Source organism: Saccopteryx bilineata, chromosome 1 (assembly GCF_036850765.1).
Source record: "Saccopteryx bilineata isolate mSacBil1 chromosome 1, mSacBil1_pri_phased_curated, whole genome shotgun sequence".
Classification (NCBI taxonomy): Eukaryota; Metazoa; Chordata; class Mammalia; order Chiroptera; family Emballonuridae; genus Saccopteryx; species Saccopteryx bilineata.
The window spans coordinates 162,187,754-162,208,585 of NC_089490.1; the positions used below are offsets into that span (position 1 = coordinate 162,187,754).

Genomic DNA, 20,832 nt, shown 5'->3' on the forward strand with positions numbered 1-20,832 from the left:
ACACGTTGCACGCCAGAAGGCTGCTCTGGGGAGCTGGCATCCCTCGACTCACACAAGGCAGGGACTTTACAAAGCTGAATTGACTGCTTAGTTATTTGTGTTCACTGCAGAAATGACACTGGACGGAAGTCAGCAAACACACCTGTCTTTCCCTCTCTCTCTGACCCCCTCCTCATCCACCTCCTCCCTCACCCCAAAATAAAGTTCTCTTAAGATGAACTAAGCAAAATAGCTGAGATATCTAACCTACCCAAAAAACTGTGCCTTGAATTCAGTTTTCTCTCACAAAACAGAAAAAAAAAAAAAAAGAAAGGATTAGGCTAACTGAGCAACTGAATGGTCTAGTTCACTCCAATTCAACTGGATTAACAAAATTCAACTACATCACTCAACTTTAGTTGATTCCAATTACTGGGACAATTACTTTCTAGAAAGAAAAAAGAATCAGTTTGGTTTTATTTTCAGAATATGGGATGAGCCTTCCCGTGTATGTGCACATGCGTGGTGCGTGTGTGTGGGCACCCCCAATGGAGTGGCTTCAGGACTCATCGGAAGGAGCCTGGCAGAAAGGATTCTTGAACTTGGCAGTGCTTGCACGTATCCTTGAGGCAAGAGATCACTGAATAGAGAAAATCTCCCTCTTTCCCTGCCTGAGGCGGGCTGGTCTTCCTCCAATGTCTCTGTAGATGAGTCCTCTGGGCCTCAGATTTTTGTCGCCACTCACAGTTGGGCCAGAACAAATTTGGCGACATGGTTAAAACTCCTTTGAAGGAAGCAGAAACCTTACAGCTCTTGGAAATCACAAGGAAGGGACTAACTTCTTTTCTGTCTGACTAGGAACTAGTCATTTTCATCTTCATGTCTGTAAAAGAAAAAGCAACCTTTTCCCAATATGGGTCCTGGGGTGTGTGTGTGTGTGCGTGTGTGTGTGTGCACGCGCGCGCACGCGCGTTTGAATGAGATTTACAGGAAGACAAAACATGAAAGGCAGAGCAGTAGGACACCTTACTCTATGGATTCATGATTGGTGATATGTGTCTGTGCATCTGCTGTCTAGACATTGCTGTGAGTTTGACCCAAATATTCTGTCTGACTTGCAAAGTGGGAGGTGCACGTGGGGACTGGATGAGATGGAGTAGAGAGGTTGACAGTTTGTAGGTTTGGCAAAGCATTAAGGACCATCTTTGGAGTTCACATTCATTGATATATGATCTGTTTAGGCATTATCAATAATGATTTAACATATCAATATCTATGGCCACTAGTGAGCTGTGAAACCTGAAGGAAGTCATTCTGTCCTTCTCTGGCTTCCCTTCACTCCTTTGTGAATTAGCAGCCTTGACTAGATGACATCAAAGGTCAAAAATTCCCAGCTGGCGGGAACACCTGGCCTGTGGCACTTTACCAGGTTAACTTTCCTAACCTGTTCAGGTTTCAGTTCTCACCTTCTTGATCCTCATGCTTTTTTTTTTTTTTTTAGGAAGAACCTTTTAAAATAAAATCCTGAACCTCTGTACTTGACCCACCCAACTGGCTTCACCATTTGGACAAAAATCAGTTATTAACAGGTTAGAGACAGATGAGTAACAGTCTGATTCAATGAAAATCAGTCATTTAAGTCAGGCACAGAATCTCAGAGGAGCTCAGGGCAAGTGTCTGGGCTCAGTTAAGTTTTTCTGGGGAGGGCAAGTAGGTGACGTAAGTAACACTGTGAGAATCCACCAGGAGGCTTTGCTGGCCCTGGGGAGAATTCGGTTACGAGAAATCCACTGACTGACCTGCCTGTTCAGTCACCAGTGTTCTCCTAGGCACTTCCCCAGGGTGGTGGGGTGATGGCAAAGGGACTCTTTGGAAATTGGGACTGGTACGTGTGACTGGGCAGGTGACAGAGGGTGTCTATGTTTGCTCCACCCAGGCTACACTGCTGTGTCCCAGCGCAAACTTGATACAATTTACATTGTATCCTTTTGGTTTCCTTTTCTGGTGGGTCCCTGTCAAGGCTGTTGGGTCACCTATTTAGGGTGAATTTGAACTAGTACTTTGAGGGCAGCCACAGTGACATGGGCACATCTGATAAATCTAATTGCCCTCCCTGGGAGCTCAGTGCCCATGGAGAAGCCTTCTGCAAGAATCCCAGCTTTTGCCCTCCCCCCTTTGGGATCCCAGTTCTCATAGCACCAGATTTTAGAAAGCAGGAATATGGGAAGTACTGAGATGTGTCATGCTGGGAACCCAGGTCTTATTGAACATCTGAATGAGTGGCACTTCTGCAGGACTCTTTGGGTATTTAGTGAGAGCCAGTCACAGGGATGTTGGGCTCCAAATCTGGAACCCCGGGCAGATCACCTGCCGACAGGTCCTGGGGGTCCACAGTTCACCAGTTTCAGGAAAGCCTTGCCTCTGGGGAGACCCACTTGGGTGATTTGGCTTCAACTTCTTCTTATACTGGCTCCCCGCCTCCCAAACCCTCCTCTGGCTCCTCGGCTCTGGCTCCGTTCCAGGGCATTTCAGCAGAGGGAGAACCTCCGGGAGTTGATGTTCATCTTGGTGACGCCGATGAGCTTAAGTGGTGTGGAGAGACTGAAGGAGGAGGCCAGTGGGGAGTCACAGAAGAGGTCTGACAGCTCATCCCGCTCCTCCAGCTCATAGGTGGCGTCGTTGAGCATCCGCCTGTGGAGGTCGCAGGTCTGCTCTATTTTCAGCTTGTTGATGTCACTGCGCAGGCGCATAAGCTGTCTGGCCAGCTGCTGGTCCTGCAGCCGCATCTCTGTCTGGAAGGGAGGAGGGGACATTAGCGTTGAATTGAGGGTGGAGGCAGAGGCGAGGGCTGCAGTTCTACAGTCCCTGAAAGGCACAGACCTAACTAATGCCTTGCATCATCAATTGGTCCATTTGGAGATATTAGCGCTTTCCCAGCGCAGGGAAGTGAAAAGGCACAGATAGCGAGGTGACCAATGAGGTTGTGCTTGCCAAACACTATTTTATGCTAAGCTAGATCCTATGTCTAAGCCCTTCTGAAAGAAGCTCAAGTAGTCCTGGCTTAAGGGTGTTTCCAGCCCAGTCTCATTGCTTACAGATAGTACAGATGGAGTAAGATTATAAAGAAATGCATGGGAATGACAAATACCAAATTCAGGAGTATGGCTACTTCTGGTCAAGAAGGAGGGGATGTGATTGGAGAAGGTATCCAGGGGCTTCAATTTGTATTGGTAATGTCTCATATGTTATGTTGGGTGGTGGGTATGCTGTTATATTATTCTTGAAACATTTTGGAATGCCTGCAATATTTCTTAATAAAGTTTCAAAAGAGCCACACATAAATATATGTTAATATTTACTGAATGTTTTACTGTACACCAGACACTGTTCTAAACTCTTTGGGTATGTATTAGTCAGTTCAAGTTGCTATACAAAATACTATAGACTGGGAGGCTCACACAACAGACATTTATTTCCCGCAGTTCCAGAGGTGAGAAAGTTGAAGATCAAATTGAGGGCTGATTTAGGTCCTAGTGAGAACCCTCTTGAAAGTGGCTTGTCAATGGCCACTTTCTTATCATGTCCTCACATGATGGAGGGAGAGAGATCTCTCTTTCTCTTTCTGTAAGGCCACTAATCCTATCATGGTGCCTACCTGGATGACCTTGAAATCTAATCACCTTCCAAAGGCCCCATCTCCAAAATAACATCACATCGGGGGTGAGGGTGTCAACATGTAAGTTTTAGTGGTGACACAGACATTCAGTCCTTTATAGGGTTTATTAATATGGAAGAATCAATCTTCTACAATTCTGTCAAGTAATTTTACAATAACCTCTGCGGTTTATATATACAAGAGCCAGAGGCTCAGTAAAGTAAGTCACTGTGTCAAGTCACAAAACTCAGTGACTGAGTTGGGATCAGGAAATTAGGCAGTCTCACTGAGGAACCCGAACTACTGGCAACTAAGTTCTTCTGTCTCTGTGGGTAGAGCTGGAGTGGGGGGGTATGAAGTGAGCACTGTGTTCAGGGACCTAGCAGGAGGTTTATAATATTTCTAGTGCCTCAGTGTTTTATATTAGGAAGGGTTATGATAATAACTCCTCACCTGGTCTGACACATGCATTTTCTAACACTCACCTACGAGTTAAACATATTAGAACCACACAACAAGTCCCGAGGCACCAGCAGGACAGTGAGCATTTCACAAGTGCGGGGAGAGTCAATGAGTCGCTCAGTTTCACAGCTGTGTGGTGGCAGAGATGGGGTTAGAGCTCACAGGATCTCCTCAGGCTCCTAGTGCAGAGTGTTTTCCATTAGTGACACTCTGTCACTAGGGTCACCAGCTGCTCCTGCTTGACACAAGATCTGGTTCTTTCTCACTCTTTACTCCTAGTCTGCCTATGCTAGCAAGTCGCTATTGTTTTAGTGTTTGGTTTTCTTTCTGCTCAGCTATGTTGTTCACCTGGTGCTTGGAGCTACACTGATTTAGAAAAATCAGCCATAAGATCCCAAAGGGACCCTCCTGATAGTTATAAAACTAAATCCAAATGTTCTCACTTTTCCCCTTTCCAGATTTGGAATCAAGCACATTGCAGGGTAGAAAAATAAGTAACTTTACCAGTAAACATTTCAACTCCCTCCCTTTTCATTTTTATGCACTTTTACAGATCTCTTCCAATTTTTTTTATTATTAAGTGAAAGGCAGGGAGGCAGAGACAGACTCCCAACATGCACCCTGACCGGGATCCACTTGGCGATGCTCCGCCCACCTGGGGCTGCTGCTCTTTTGCTTGGCAACTGAGCTTTTTAAGCTCCTGAGGTGAGGCCATGGAGCCATCCTCAGTCCCTGGGGCCAAATTGTTAGAACCATTCAAGCTATGACTGTGGGAGAGGAAGTAAGGAGTTGTGGAAAAGCAGATGGTCATTTCTCCTATGTGCCCTGACTGGGAATTGAACCTGGGACTTCCACACACTGGGCCAACACTCTACCGCTGAGCCAACCAGCCAGGGCCTAGACCTCTTCTAATTTTATTGAGAAAAATCAAGACAGAAAATCTAGCTTGGAGATAGCAAAGTATGTCATGGCAAAATCAGGATCAAAGTTTATAGCCTCCACTTCAGTAGCTTACTTCTCAATCCTTAAGCATAACAACCTAAATTTATTACCAGTCAGAATCTATTGCTCCAGACAAGTGCCAAACTAATGATGACAGGCTTGCCACAAGGCAGTTGGCCATTTATTCATTTATTTGGAGGCCCTAGCCATGCCTGGAACTGGGCGAGGTGCTGCCTAAACCCTCTGAAGGAGACTCGTCAAATTGGTCTTAAAGACAGAGCTGGCTCACACCCATTGTTCTATTTGATAAGGTCTTCTGGGAGTTTTACTCAAACTACTACTCTTTTTGGGTAAAGTATTTTATAATTCGAAGATAGATGTTTGACAAGCTAGGAATCCTGTAATTTAGACTTGAACTTGGGCCTCAGGAACTGGATCTTTGGTCTAAAAAGATCCTTTAAAGTTGGAGACTTTTAGGTTGAGCAGATGTCTGGGAGTATCTGTGAGCTGTGGCCTGCCTTTGTGTCCCTGGTAGGGGGAAGGGGCTGTTTTCTATGGCTGATAGATCTGGTCAAAGGTCAGAGGAACAATTTAGGTTTTAAAGCCCATCAGAATCAGCTGGACAGAGGGGTGACAGTCTCCTTTGATTAGACAAAGGCCACTTTGGTGGAGCTACCTCATGTTTCCATTCAGCTTGGATGCACTCAACTCTGCATGAGAGAAGGGTGAGAAACAAAACCACACTTCTGAGAGGGCTGGCCACTCCGGCCGTACTGCTTGCTTGTGCCCCAACACGAGGCGGGGCAGGGAATCTGCAGGCCTTGGTTCTAGGGCTCCTGGTAGTGTGAGCGACCCACCCAAGGAGTCTCTCGGAATCTATATACTATTTCAACCCCTGAATATAAGTCAACTATTTCAACTGAGGCTCCAAGAAACTGTTTCAACATTATAAAAAAACACAACCATCAGTGTTAGCCCTAGTCTCATCTACTCTGTGAGCCCCACAGGGGCTTTCCAGTGGTGACATTATGCCTTAACTTGAGTTCCTGCTTCAGAGATAACCCAACTGTAACCATATAGAAAAAAGTTCCCACAGCCTCTGAAGAAACCTAAGCAAAGTGTGCAAGGCTAAGAGGCTTTTCCTGCCCAGAATTTGTTTTTCCAATTGTGGTTAAATACACATAACATATAACTTATTATCGTAACCGTTTTAAAGTGTACAGTTCAGTGACATTAAGTACATTTATATTGTGCAGCTGTCACTATCATTCATTTCCAGAACTCTTTTCACCTTGTGAAACGAACTCTGTCCCCATTAAACAACAACTTCCTGTTCCACCTCCGCCCAGCCCCTGGCAACCACCACTCTACTCTCTGTCTCCGTGAATTTGACTACTTTAGGAACCTCATATGAGTCAAATCTACAGTATTTGTCTTTTCTGTGATTAGTTTATTTCACTTAGCACAATGTCCTCAAGGTTCATATAGCAAAGAGGCTTTTTAAAAAAGTTATTGACTTTTAGGGCAGGGGGAGGGAGGGGAGAGAGAAAGGGAGAGAAAAACAGTGATCTATTGTTGCACTTATTTGTGCATTCATTCGCTGACTCTTGCATGTGCCCTGACTGGGGATCAAACATGCAGCCTTGTGTATCGGAACACCACCCTAACCAACTGAGCTACCTGGCCAGGACCACAGCTAAGAGACTTTTTATAAATTAAATATTTTCAGAAAATTTCAATAAGCATATGTCTTTGCTGATCCTGTGCAGCATAAATCAGAGAATGGCAGTTCCTGAGGATGTTACAGAGAGCAGGACTGGGGATGGAGCAATTCCTTCCTTTCTCTTTTCTGCCAAGGAGATATTTGGGGCATAGCCTTGTCTTTGGCCACACAATGCTGGATACAGTTTCCATGTATTATTTTACTGCATATCCCCGCAACTCTAGATGGTAGGTATATTTACTTGTTTTATGGCAGAATAAAACCAACTCAGAGACGTTAAGGAATTGTGCATGGTGGCACTTGGATCACATTGGGGATCGTCAGAGCCCAGAGCTGGTGGCCTCTCTATGACTGCTGTCTGCATAGAGTGGAGCTGGGGTTCAGGGGCAGCAGAAATGGGAAACCCATTGCTCTGGGGTTAGAATCTGGGTTCGTCCTGAACCTTACTGCTCATCAGCTGTGTGACTTTGGGCTAGTCACTGATGCTTCTTGAATTTCTGTCTCTTCATTTACAGAAAAGGCATAATGCTTATTCCAAGGCCTGTGAGAAGCAAATTAGATGGTAAGTAATATGCCAAGTAAGCTGAACAATGCCAGTCACATCAAGGTAAGTGGTTTACAGCTTACGTCTTTTCTCTCCAGACCAAGATGCAACATATAGAAACCAGACAGGGCTTTCCAGTTTTAAGACTTTATTAAAGAAACTGAGATGCTGGCCCCAGTGACTCAACTCAACTATCAATGTGGATTTAATGCATTCCTGGCAAAGGCTCAACTGCAGGAGTTGATGAATTCTAATTCTCCATCTCAGGGATAAAGGTGCTTGTTGGATCCTCAGAGGTGAGGTTTATAATCCCAGTAATCCTATAATTAGGGTATTGTATATGGTGAAAGGGGGGAAAATGTCACTACATCTCTGACAGCGCCTTGTGGTGTCAGGGCATGTTCCCACGGGAGTGGGGGCAGGGGAGAAAGCATGTGAAGGGGTGGTGGAGGACCAGTGGCCTCTTGCAATAACTGTTTGTGGTCTGTGATGGGCTGTGGCCAACACAGGTTTGTTTCCTCGAGTCAGACAAGAGTGCTCTGTAGGTGGTTTCTTATGGTAGAAGCTGAATCCCCAAAGGCAGGATTAGGTAACTAAAGGCAGTCATTAAACTGCTCTGCAAGAGATGTCCTTAGCCTGGCCTGGGGAGGTGAGAGGGCGGTGGGAGGCCAGGACGAGGGCCGGCGAGGAAATTCAGAGGTCAGAGATCTAATATGAGCGCGCAAGGGTTTGTTGTGATGTCTTTTTACTCAGGTCTCATGGGTCACTAGTGATTTCCTGGGGAGTTAGAAAAGGAGTTGACTCCTGCCTCTGGACTGGTGAAATAAAGAAAAGCCTGCAGTCCAATGAGGTGGATAACATATCAATAAATGAAACATGGTATTACTGGACGGTCCAGCAATTCCACTTCCAGGTGTGCACCCAAAAGAACTGGAGGCAGGATCTCGAACAGATACCCGCACACCCATGTTCACAGCAGCACCACTCACAACAGCCTACAGGTGGAAGCAACCCAGGAGTCCACTGATGGCTGAATGGAAAGTGTGGCGTCTCCATACAAATAAATATAATTTAGCCCGAAAAAGAAAGGAAATTCTGACCCATGCTCCAACATGGATGAACACTACATAAGTGAAAAAACTCAGACACCAAGGTACAAATACTATACAATTGCACTTATACGGAGTACCCACAGCTCAAATTCATAGAGACAGAGAAGAAGAGGAGGGTGGTTGCGAGGAGCTGGGGAGAGGGGGAATTGATACAGAGTTTCAGTTTGGAAAGATGAAAAAGTTCTGGAGATGGATGGTAGCGTTCTTGCACAACATTGCGAATGTACTTAATGAACTGTACACTGAAAAATGGTTAACATGATAAACTGTGTGTTGTATATATTTACCACAACTGAAGAAACAACAGCAAAAACTGAAAATTTGGGGTGACCACTCAACCTGGTTTGCCCAGGACCTTCCCGATTTTAGTCCCACATCCTGACCCCAACAAACAGGAATGGCTGGTCACCCTACCTGCAGCAAGTATGGCTGCAGGCGACGGCAACTAAGGACCCACCCTGACAAGTCAGAGACACCATCTGTGCGGGGCAGTCTTTACCTTGAGCAGCAATGGGAACTGATCAGATCCTGACTGAGGTCAAGGGGTTGACAGGTGGGTTAGAGGAGCGGTGGCCCCAGCAGGAGGGAGAGAGTATTTCACGCTTTGCCAATGTCCCCGGCAGCATGTGGGAGAACCAGCACTTCCGTGGAAATCTGGAGAATTTGTGTTTACTCGCTCTGTCTAAAACACTAGCTCATCTCTTGGTGTCCCAGGGAGGCAAATGCCTTTGTTTCTAGTTGCCAATGGGGTCTGCTCGAATGCTTTCTTGGGGCTGATAGCTACAGGTCTAAAGTGTCCTGAAGATTTTAGCAGTGAAAAACAACAACAAAAAACACAAACAAAAAACAAAGGACATATGAATATCAGGCTGTCAGGAGCAGAAGTAGTTCTTTCTGAAAGTGCCACCTTCAGCCCTCTGTGGCTTCTGCTTCCTAAGCCGGGGGCAGTGTGTGGATTACCAGGTAGGCTCTATCCACGATCTGCTTTGTTCTCTGGTCCGTTGTTTTCTGGAGAATCCCATGAAAGCTTCCATTCTCTTAGTTTGGAGAAATAAAAAGACAGTGACAGTGGCTTGATACATGGCCCTGTGCAAATGTGAAAGCACATTTGGGGCAGAGATTTCCAAATGCATCTTGAATGCTTGTTCCGGAGAAGGCCCAGAACCCGGGGACCAACCAGAAGTGAACGAGTGAGCTGGGTTCAAAAGCATCGTAATTAGCCCAGATCTGGGCAGACAGAAAAAAAAATCCCTAGGTGATCAAGGGCATTTTGTTTAATCCCTATTTCTGAGGCTCAGATCTAAGCTGTCTCAGCCCACGAGCTGCAATGAATCCCTGATGGATGTTGAGGAGAGACTGGGAGTAAAAACCAGGCTATTTTCTCAGCCACACATAAAGGGACAGAACATGCTCTGTGCTCTTATGACATTTAACTCTTGAACTTTGAACATTTTTTGTGTAACCTGTACAGAAACTTCTAGTTTATTGTTTTAAGCAGTGTGGTGTGGAATACATTTAGAAGCCTGGATACAATATCATTCATTATTTGATCTTGGGTTTGGCTTCTGAGAAGGAGGCAGAAAAACGCTATTAAGAGCGAAGGCAAGTGGAGTCAATGAAGGGTGCTGCTAGGTGACAACTTTAGATTCTGGGGAAAATTTAACACATCCCCCCCCCCCCCGCATCACTAGAAACCAGACAGAGTTTGTGAATTTATTTCCAGGGAAAGCTGTCAGCTTGGGGGAAGGCTGGAACCTATTCCCAAAGGTCTCCACTCTGGAGGGAGCAGATCACTGCTCCCAGCAAGCAGAGGTCATGCTCTGGGTGGCCACACGCTCTGCAGCTGCTGGCCTTGGGGCTCAGGCAGACGCCAGGTTGGCTCTGGGTTCTTGGAAAGAGATCCCAGAAAGTTCTCTTGCTCCTTCCACCACATGAGGACATGGTGAGAAGTCTGTGACCTGCTCAAGGACCCTCTCTTGCCCATGCTGGTACCCTGGTCCAGACTACTGTGAGAATGTGTCTGTTGTTCAAAAGCCACCGGGTCTGTGGGTGAGAGCTCAGGCCCCGAGCGCCGGGCCCTTGGCATAGATCGGAAACCATCTCTATGCTGCGGAGGGCTTAGCCACCTTGAGTGAGCCTCTCTGCGACCCTTGCCTGGCTTTTGTCTGCTCACTGGCTGCGTCTGGTTTAGGCCTGCACTCAGGGGACACAACCAACAGCCACTGGGCAGGGTGCGGTTTTCCAGCAGCAGCCTGGGGGGGGGGGAGGACATGGGTCCAGAAGCTTATAAAATAATACATCCCCCAGAAAGGAACTGTCCAGCCAAGGGGCACGCCTCAGGCTTGGACAGTTCTTTTTGAACCGGCTGCCAAACCTAGCCTTTGTGTTATAACAATGAGCACCCTTCTCAGAGAGAGAGGGGAGTTCTTAGAAAGAGGGAAAAATAGAGTCAACTTTGCACATTAACAGCCCAAATTTCAAGGAATTGAAAGAATGTGTTCAATGAACATAAAACACCGTGAAATACCAAGTGCATTCCCACTCATTTGATCTCAGGAGCAATGGGCTGTGTAGCAGCCGTTCAAAGCAGGGGTTCTGAGGTCAGGCAGACTTGGGTTCCAATCCCTGTTCTGCTGGTTGATCTTGGCAAGTTACTCTACCTCAGTTTTCTCTTCTGTACAATGGGGACAATGATAGTGCCTATTAAATGATGTGATGTGTATAAATGAAGAGAACCTAGTGCCTGAGAGTTCCAGGAACTCAGCAGGCGCTCAGTGACCTGCTCCTGCCCTCCTCGTTGTCCCTAAATTACAACCAGCCAGGTGGGTGTTTGTTATCCCCATTTTGCAATGGCAAAACCCAGGGCTAGGCTCATGGTTTTCCTAAAGTTACACCACTAGGATGTGGTAGAACCTGATTGATTGGAAGTCTAACCTAGTTAGAAATGTTATGCTTTTCCTACTCTGCCTGTGACCAGTTAATGAACCAATGGCCGGAGAATCACCCTCAGGCACTTGTTAAGCTCCAGACGCCACTGCAGAGGTACAGAATTTGAATTTCCATGAAAAGTCAGGGAAAGAGCTATGTTTCTAGCAAAAGTCCCAGTGCCTCATCCATGTCAGGTACTAGACACTAGCATGTTGTAGAGTTATTAAACCGGGAGGGTGGCCATCAGAGGAATTAGGGGTTTAGTCATTATAGGAGAAATAAGGAGAAGCTGAATGTCAATTATGCTTAAAGGTGTGTTCTGGTTGCTGGAGAGGTTGGGGGTTTGTGCATCTCCCTTGGGTTAATTTCATGGTCCACTGTGGCTGGCACACTGCCGCTGCTCAGCGTGGACCTTAGCTCCCCCAGGCATTTTGGAACTATATTTATTGTACCTCTCATATAGCTCTTGTCACACTGTGTCATTGTGTTTACCTGTCCATCTCTTCCACAAAGGGGAAAACCCTTTAAAGACAGGAACCCCGTCTCATTCTCCTGGGCCTCCACCCGCACCAGCGCCTAAGCCCGTGAACAAGGGTAGTATTGAATAGACCCTTCACGAGGTGGCACGTATAACATGTATAACTGCTTCATGCTGTTTTTCTGGCTGGACACAACCATCAGGCCTCTTCTTCCCTCTCCCCTCTCCTTCACTCTGCCAGACAGCAGGAGATGTGAAAGGGCCAGGCCTCCTGAGGCCCAGTCCGCTTCCCCTCACTGGTCCACAGTCCTCACTGCATCAGCTCTCACACTCAGGAGGAAGTTTCTGGAAATGGAGGGCTCATTTTTTATTATCTTATTCTAGGAGATTCTATGCCTTTAAAAAAATTATTAATTTGAGAAAGAGAGAAAGAGATAGAAACATTGATCTGTTCCTGTATATGCCCTGACCGGGGATCAAACTTGCAATCTTGGCATATCAGGACGATGCTCTCTAACCAACTGAGCTACCCAGGTATGATGTCTTTTTTTTTTTTTTTTTTTTAATCTGCAGACTACACGGTGAGGAGCGTGTACCAACAACATTGTCAAGACAGAGAAGTTTGGTTCTTACCTTTCTTTTGTCTTTCTTTTTATCTTTTTTCCCTCCCTAATTATGTATAATATATGTCCATATGAGAAATTTCATAAACTACAGGAAAGACCGAAGAATGATGTGAGCACCTGGAAATTAAAGATCACTGCTGTTGTGGCCTATTTCCTCTGCGGGCACCTTGTAAGAATGTTCTTCAGTAACCACTAAAGGGCCAGTCTTGGGCCAGACTGATAGAACAGAGTTTTCCTCCTGCAGCTTGCTGGTGTGGACAGGCTGGAGGCCCCAGCCCGGACTGAGAAGGCTTGGTCTGGAGCAAAGGGACGCCTGGACGAGACACTTTCTTGTGGATCAAACCCAGCTCAGCCAGCACCTTCCTGGGCGGCTCAGACCAAGTTATTATTCTCATCATGGAATGGGCACGGGTGTCCTATCCCTGCTCAAAGGCTGTTATGAGATATTGCTAATAACCTTTGGCAAGCCTTTACACGTGTCCCATTCTGAAACTGCAGGGTTTGTTTTTTTACCAATCATGGTCCCGCTGACTCGAACATTTGCTGTGGGTACCTACACCTCGTAGGAAAGAAAAATGTCTAGATCCAGAGCCGAGACCGGCAGGTCAACATCGTGGTTTAGCCATATCCTTGCATATGACCTTGGGCAAGTCAACCTGGTTCATTCTTTCTGAACCTCAGCCTTCTTATCCATAAAATGGGAATAACAAACACCTCCAAGCCACTCACAGGAAAATGGATGTGCCTCTGGAACCATATAATGCTCCCTAGATAGAAGATAGGAATGTGATCACCACCTTCACAACTCTCACCTCTATCCTCATCAAAAGATGCTCAGTGAGTTTGATTCAACCATATTGTCAACTGAAATGGATAAGACTGGCCTCAGAGGGCCGGGCTTGGACACCCTGGTCACCTGCTAACCAAGCACAGGCAGGAGAGGGTTAACAGGGAGAGAATGAACTCAAGCTGCTGCCACAGAGGGGCCAGTTGAGCCCAGATCTACAGCTTCCTGCCACAGCAGGCCCCGGCACATTGACATTTGTCAGGTTTCTTCTCTCTTTCTCTCATAGCCATAAACACTGGGGGGGGGGGGGGGGAGGCTGTTGCGGGGGCTCTGTCTGCAGGGATCCAACACTGACGTGAAGCTAAAAGAAAAATATCTTCCCATGCCCAGGGTTACTCACTACAAAGACAACCCCTTAGGAAGCGGGAATGTTTTGTTTTTAGTTTTGGCATCACGTGGGCCAAGCAGAAGATTTCTCCCTTTTCTTTGCCTTTCAAGTTGCAAGGGGAACGTGTAGCAGGATTACAAGAGAAGACAAATGGAGCATTCCTTTTCCCCTTGGGCTCTGGGACCCAGTGCAGGCAGAGGTGTTTATGACCTGTTCTGAATTCCAGACTCAGCCTGAGGGCCGAGTCCCACAGCTTCAGGGTCAAGGCCTCGCTGGCTCACCCTTGCCTGAAACACTGCCCCCAGCCCAGCCCAGGCCACCTGACCACCCAGCCAGGCTGCCTCAAAGCTGGGAAGCTGGAGGCTGCGACCTTGTGGCAAGGTGAGCAGTCTGGAAATATCAGAGTGCACAGTGGCCCCTCACCTGGGTGCTGAGTCTTTCTCCCTCTAACAGGAAGCCGGATGTCAGCCTGCAAGAGCCAGGGGCCCCAAAGCCACCTCAGGGCAAGGCGGCAGCCCTGAATGAATACTCTGAGAGCTAAAATCAGGCCATCTTAGCTGAAGGGGCAACACCTTTCTGGTTTCTCCCAACACATGAGCCTGAAAAAAGCTCACTCTACTTGCAAGTTACTGGGGGCAGTCAAGAGTAACGGCATTTTCTGCAGTGGAAGGTAAGAGGGAGAATGGATGGGAGCTGTTGGGATCCTTTTTCTTTTTCTAAATTTATTCATTGATTTTAGAAAGAGAGGGAGGGAGCGAGACAGAAACATTGGTCTGTTCCGGTATGTGCCCTCACAGGGGATTGAACCCATAACCTGGCCATATTGGACAATGTTCCAACCAACTGACTACCCAGCCAGGGCAATTGAGATCCTTTAATATCTTGGAAATAAGTCCAGATTCTGGCAGTGATTGTGTGTGTTTGAGCTGGACTTGTAGGAGGCATGGGTGGACAAGCTGATCTTTCCAGATCCAACACTGCCTGCCTCTAAAAGGGTCAACATTGAGGCCCTGGCTGGGTGGCTCAGTTGGTTAGAGCATCATCCCAATAAGCCAAGGTTGTGGGTTCAATTCCTGGTCAGGGCACATATAAAAATCAACCACTGTATGCATAAATAGTGGAACAACAAATCAATGTTTCTTTCTTCCTCTCTCTCTAAAATAAATAGATACATACATACATACATACATACATACATACATACAATTTAAAAAGGTCAACATTAACAACAAGCCTTGCTGGTTACAGTAACTACTCCTGGGAGCAGCTTACTATGGTCAGAGGATCACTGGATACAAACCCACTGCTGAGCCAAAACTTCAGTCATATTGAGTATTTGGCTTTGTGTAGAGAAAACAGCCATATAAATGACTGAATTACTGATTTCTAATCTGTTTTCTCAGCTATTTCATGAGAAAAGACAACTTTGCACCTGAACCTAAGAAATCGGCAAGAGAGCCTTCCCGGGTGGAGAGAAAATGTTATTTTGGGCTTATAATAAAATAAAAGTGCCCTAGCTGGGTAGCTCAGTTGGTTAGAATGTCATCCTGATATGCCAAGGTTGCGGGTTTGATCCCTGGTCAGGGCACATACAAGAGTCAACCAATGAATAAAAAGAAAAAAAAATAAACAAAAGTTATATAAAATCACTTTGACTGGGTTTAAAAAATTGGTTCATTTTAAATACCTTGAATGAGTTAACATGATAAATTAGAAAAACAATGACACAAAGTTTAATGTTTTGACTAAATCTTAAAAACAGAAGAATGAGTTTATTATTCAAATGAGCCTGTTTCCTCTTCAATAATATGGGGGTAACTGGGAGGTGATGTGACAAGTCAGAAGAGGTTAAGTAATGCTTGTGATGTACCTAGCACATAGTGAACACTCAATTTGTGACAAATCTTAATCTTACTATTCTTACCCACCCCTGGTATCCCAGAGAATAGAGGGAGGGTGGAAAATATCATGCAAAATATAGTATATTAGCAATAATTCTGATATTCCCTGTACTTGTTTAAGACAGCCTTTGGCAGCCAATTAGTCCTGACAATTATCGCTCCTCTCTCTACTTATGGGGAATTACTCTGTCTATTACCCACGGATGTCCTTGACCTGGCTCACCTTCCTCCTCAAGGCACCTTGTTCTGCTTGGCAAAAAAGCAATGAGCATAGCCTGTAGGTCTGTGGCAGTGGTTCACCACCTAGGTTGTACTTTTGTAGCATTGGGGAGCTTTAACAACTACTGATACCTGGGTACTCAACCCCCCCAGATTGTTATCAGATTGGTCTAGGATTTGGGAGGTACCAGGGTTTCTGTGGTGATTCTAATAGGCAGCTTGGGTTGAGAGGCACCTCTCACATCTACAGGATGAGGAGGACAAGATCTAGAGAACTCCCTACTGGTTCACACACAGGGAATTCCTACTCTGATCTCTACCCTAAAGGGAGGTCTATAAGGAATGCTCACTTAGAAAGTAAAAGCCTCCGCTCCCAAAAGCAATACAACCTCAAATGAGCCCTAAACCAACAAACTGAATCCTTGATTCATGGCAACATTTTTTGTTCCTCTTTATGAAAACAAATGAAAGAAGTCCAGCCATAAAAGTGAGACTAAGAGACATTGATAAGAGTGTGGTGGTTATGGGGGGAGGGGGGATAGGGAGAGGAAAAGGGGGAGGGGAGGGGCACAAAGAAAACTAGATAGAAGGTGACAGGACAATCTGACTTTGGGTGATGGGTATGCAACATAATTAAACGACAAGATAACCTGGACATGTTATCTTTGAATATATGTATCCTGATTTATTGATGTCGCCCCATTAAAAAAATAAAATTATTAAAAAAAAAAAAAAGAAAGCAGTCCAGTGTCAGGAATTTAAAGGGCACCTTCCAGAGTCTGTCCTGGCCCCTACAAGTCTATCTCTTCTCCCCTCTTACACCGTCATGAGCATCCGGTGGTGACGGAGCATCCAGTGACAAAGTGAACATCCACAGGTGCCCTGTCTTCTGTGCAAACCAACTTACAGCCCAGTTACTAAAGACAGACTTAGTGGAATGGCACATTTGAAGACATAGTCTTAACATCAAAGATTAAAACCAAAAAAAAAAAGATTTCCAATGAATCAGAGTCCCTGTACATTCCTGGCTCTAGCCCCAATTATTTATACTGCTCACAAAAATTAGGGGATATTTTATTGCTCCATATTCATTTTGAAATATCTCCTAATTTGTGTGAGCAGTAACCCACGGGAAATTCCAGACCCCAACGGGATGTGTTTTTTAGGATTGTGCAAAACAAGCCAAACAGGCCTCCGCCTACCTGGGTGACTCAGAAGTTACTAGTGGCTCTCGAAGGAAGTTGGCCCTTGATTACTGGCTCACCTGTGACTAGAGTGGCCTGACTGGGCAGGACGTCCTGGGCCACACGTGATGGGGTGGTGGGCAGGAGTTGAGAGCACAGGGAGCATCATGTCTGTTTTTGAGAGGCCATCAGACCTGGGATCAGAGATTCTCCCCTGGGCGAAGGGCACGTAACTCTGCATGCCCATCCCCTTTCTCTCACGTTGGCAGGTCTCACTGATGGGACGGGCAGCAGAAAGATTGAGCTGCTGGCCCCAGCTCCCAAACCCATAACCCATACCTCATACCTGTTGCTCACACTCATTCCACCTGGATGCGCTCCCAGCTCTGATGTCTGGGCAGATTCCTACCCGGCCTCTGAGGCTCAGCAAAGCCTTCGCTGCTCTCTGGGCAGCTCCTTGCACACAGCTCAGTGACAGCAGAGTATGCTGGGCTGGGCCTGAACTGCTGACAACAGTCCCGCCACTGCTCTGTGCCCCGACAGCTCTGCCCCGAGCTCACCCCGCTGCCCAGCAAAGCGCCGTGGGAGAGGGACCACTCGGCTTGCTGAACAGTCACAGGAAGCCGGGAGGAAGCTTGCGTGGGTGGCGAGGGGAGCGGGCTCAGACAGCAGGAGTGGCATCATAGTCCGGGAGCCCCCTGCGCAGGCCAGGGACGAGAGTATCAGAGTCTGATGTCGGAAGTGGCACTGGGGAAGGCTGGGACCCACCTTCATGGGCTCAGGTTCTCATGGGCGAGCCTTGCTTCCTAAGTACCTGCAATTAGGGGCTTACTGTCATGTGCATGTCATATAAACACACAGCAATGGAGTCTACCCTTGATTTAATAGGAAGATGACAAGTGTACAATTGAGAAAGGTAGAGATGGGGGCAGAAACAGAGAGAGAGAGAGACAGAGATAGAGAGAGACAGACACAGAGATACACGCACACAGAGTGTCATCTTTTCTGGGGGTCCGCAGAGGGGCAACCACTTACCAGTTCCTTCCTGAGCCAGGCTATAGCTTCATCGATATTCTCAAAGCCTTCCAGCTTGCCAGAGGCCCGGGTCCCATCATCCTGGCTGGCACTTTCATCAGGTGGGGGATGCTGCGTGGGCTCTCTAGGAGGGGAGGGCTCCTCCTGCCCACACTCCCCCTGCACAGCGGCCGGCCTCGAGAAGGGCCATGCCTGTTCCTCCAGCCTAGCCTGCCATTCCAGGTAGGAGGGCCTGCGGGTCTCCAGCCTCAGTTTCTCAGTGAGGGCCTTCAGGCTCCGGAGGTGGTCGTCAGGCCGCGGGGCTGCTCCTGCCTGCCCTTCTTCCCCCACCTCTACTTCTTCTACTTGGATCTGGGGCACAGACATCCTAGAGTCTGCTGGGGCGGTCGAACATGGGGGGTGGTGGAGGTGATGAGGGAGTTCTGGCGGGTGGTAAGTGGGGCCTGCTCTGGGTGGCCTCACCCAGCTGGGGCCAAGGCTCCCGAGGGCATCGCTGGGATGTGAGCAGCTCCTGGAGCCGAGAGGGACCACGGGCGAGCCGCACAGAGAGCCCTCCGGAGCAGCTGCTGAGCTTCGGGTTTAAGATCCTTTGCCGAGTCCTGTGGGCGCCATGCTTCACAACAGGCAGGAACAGACAAGCGTTAGCAGGAATCTTTGGGGGCAGCTTTGCCAAGAAGATATATCCGTCTTGGAGATGCAGGCAGATCAGAGATGGGCGGGGAAGCTCCTCGTGGGGAAGGGCAGGCGACTAGAAGCTGCTGTCCAGAACAGGCCCTGCAGGAAGGATTCGAACAATGTCAGTAAAGGGCAAGAACAAGGCCTGCGTGCTCCTGAGCTTCCCAGGAGGGGACACTGAAGCTCAGAGGTTCAGTGACAGGCTGTCCTTGCCAATTCAGGACTAGAAGTGAGGCGATTTTAATGCCTTCACTTGATGCAGAAAAGTTAACAATAAATCAGCACTTCGTACAGTGTTTCACGATTTAGGAAAGGATTCCACCTCCATCATCTCATACCCCTCACTACGAGTATATAACAACTTGATTTTGTTTCCATTTTACAAGTGAGACACATGAGTCTCTGTGAGGTTAAATGACTCACCCGAGAGCTCCCAGCAATTAGCAGGGACAAGGCCAGGTCGCTTGATTCTGAGGCCAGGTCTCTCTGAGCACCAGCTGTCTGCAGGTCCCCATGCAAATGCAGGTGTGTGGCTGGGCCCAGTCACCACTGATCCCACCCCCACGCTGCCCACCGCGGTACCTGGCAGGGACCAGCTCTTCAAGGCCAGTCTTACAGTGAACTCTGGGCTTCTTCCTCTAAGAACAACACCTCACCTCACCTCTTCAGAGGAGGAAGCAAATAAACCTGCAGCCATTCAAGGAAGAGCTGACTGCACTCAAAGTTGATTGTTAAACCAAGTGACTCACCATTCTGGAAAGATGGTTATCACATTCATGCCCACAGCAGCAGTGCTGCCTGGGCAAGGGCTGCAGCTCTCTCATCTGATTTGGCCTCCCCACCTCTAGGGAGCAAGTGGAGCCAGGGTGCTTGCCCCATGGTAGGGAACAGGTAGAGAAGTAACTTAAAGTTAGAATTTGGCCCTGGGCCCCCAGCCTCCATGTTCCTGCATCAAGGTTACATCAGAGTAGGAACATTTGACTTGGATTATGCAGAGAAGTCCCTGGATTTCAGGGTATTTAAAAAAAATCTGTGTTGCCTGACCTGTGGTGGCACAGTGGATAAGGGGTTGACCTGGAATGCTGAGGTTGCTGGTTCGAAACCCTAGGCTTGCCTGGTCAAGGCACGTATGACAAGCAACCAATGAACAACAAAAGTAAAGCAACTATGAGTTGATGCTTCTTGCTTCCCTCCTCCTCCTCTCTCTATAAAATCAACAAGTAAAATCTAAAAAACAACAACTCTGTGTTGTGGGCCAGCTATGGAAAGAATGAAGTGATATGGAACAATGTCCAGGATTAAAGGATACACACAAAAAAATGAGACATTCACAGCCTGGAGAGGATACCACCCTTGGTGTGGAAAAGGAGGGGAATGAAGAGAGATTTTTATTGCCTTGTGTGTGCCTAAGAAGATCTCTGCCAGGAGAGAAAACTGCAACTAAGCTTGTCTGGGGTGACGGGGACTGGGCGTTGGGTGATGGTGGGTGGGCACGGGAGGAGGCAGAATCTGGAGCAGCAGGGGGGGCATAACCAGCCCCAGGCTGGGCCACCCAGGGAGGCTCTGTGGTTCTCTCCAACTCCGAGGTGGAGATGCTCAAGAAGAGCAGTGTTTGCTCTCTGTTCCAGATGTTTCTATGCCTCCTGCCTGCCGAGCAACCTGACCAGAGGAAGACTGGCTGCCCGTCCCCTGCTCTGCCGCCCCTGCTTCAGGGCAGCCCTGAGGAATGAGGAGGAATAGTCCACCCCAACCAATGGCACAGAACCTCCATCTCACCTCCAGCCACGCAAGTGAGGATCCCCTGAGGAACTGCCACAAACACGGATTGCCAGGCCGCACCCTGGAGCTGTAATTCAGTTAATCTGGGGTGGAACATATTTTTTAAGCTTTCCCGAGGTCTGAGTGAGCAGCCAGGGTTGAGAACCACTGGTCTGGAGACAGAAACAGTAGATGTGGAATCAGACCGCCTTAGCTATAGGTGTTGTCAGGCAAGCTGAGCCTCAGTGTCCCTGCCTGTAAAGTGGGGTCATAATACCAACCTCCTCGGTCTGGGGCAATTGCAGAGCTCAGGTTGGGCCATGCACTCTGCGGGCTGAGCATGCTCCACAAAGGTGGGTGTTCTCAGTGTGTCCTTCTGTGTAGCCCCACTGGCATCTTCAGGATCTCTCCTAATCCACAGACCTATTAGCGGCTT

General features: G+C 47.6%; 1 protein-coding gene across 3 annotated transcripts in view; it reads right to left on the reverse strand.

Moving 5' to 3' along the window:
• Positions 1-719: 719 nt before the first annotated feature.
• The window catches only part of FAM167A (family with sequence similarity 167 member A), a 37,899-nt gene continuing 17,786 nt past the window's right edge, over positions 720-20,832 (reverse strand). Inside the window, exons 1-3 of one of the 3 annotated variants that reach the window (XM_066278924.1) lie at positions 19,221-19,326; positions 17,964-18,737; positions 720-2,771 (exon numbers count right to left, since the gene is read on the reverse strand). In XM_066278924.1, coding sequence (XP_066135021.1) covers positions 2,508-2,771; positions 17,964-18,329 — 630 coding nt within the window. In that variant the 5' untranslated portion in view covers positions 18,330-18,737; positions 19,221-19,326 and the 3' untranslated portion in view covers positions 720-2,507. The other 2 variants (XM_066278914.1, XM_066278904.1) reach the window with 2 other exon arrangements.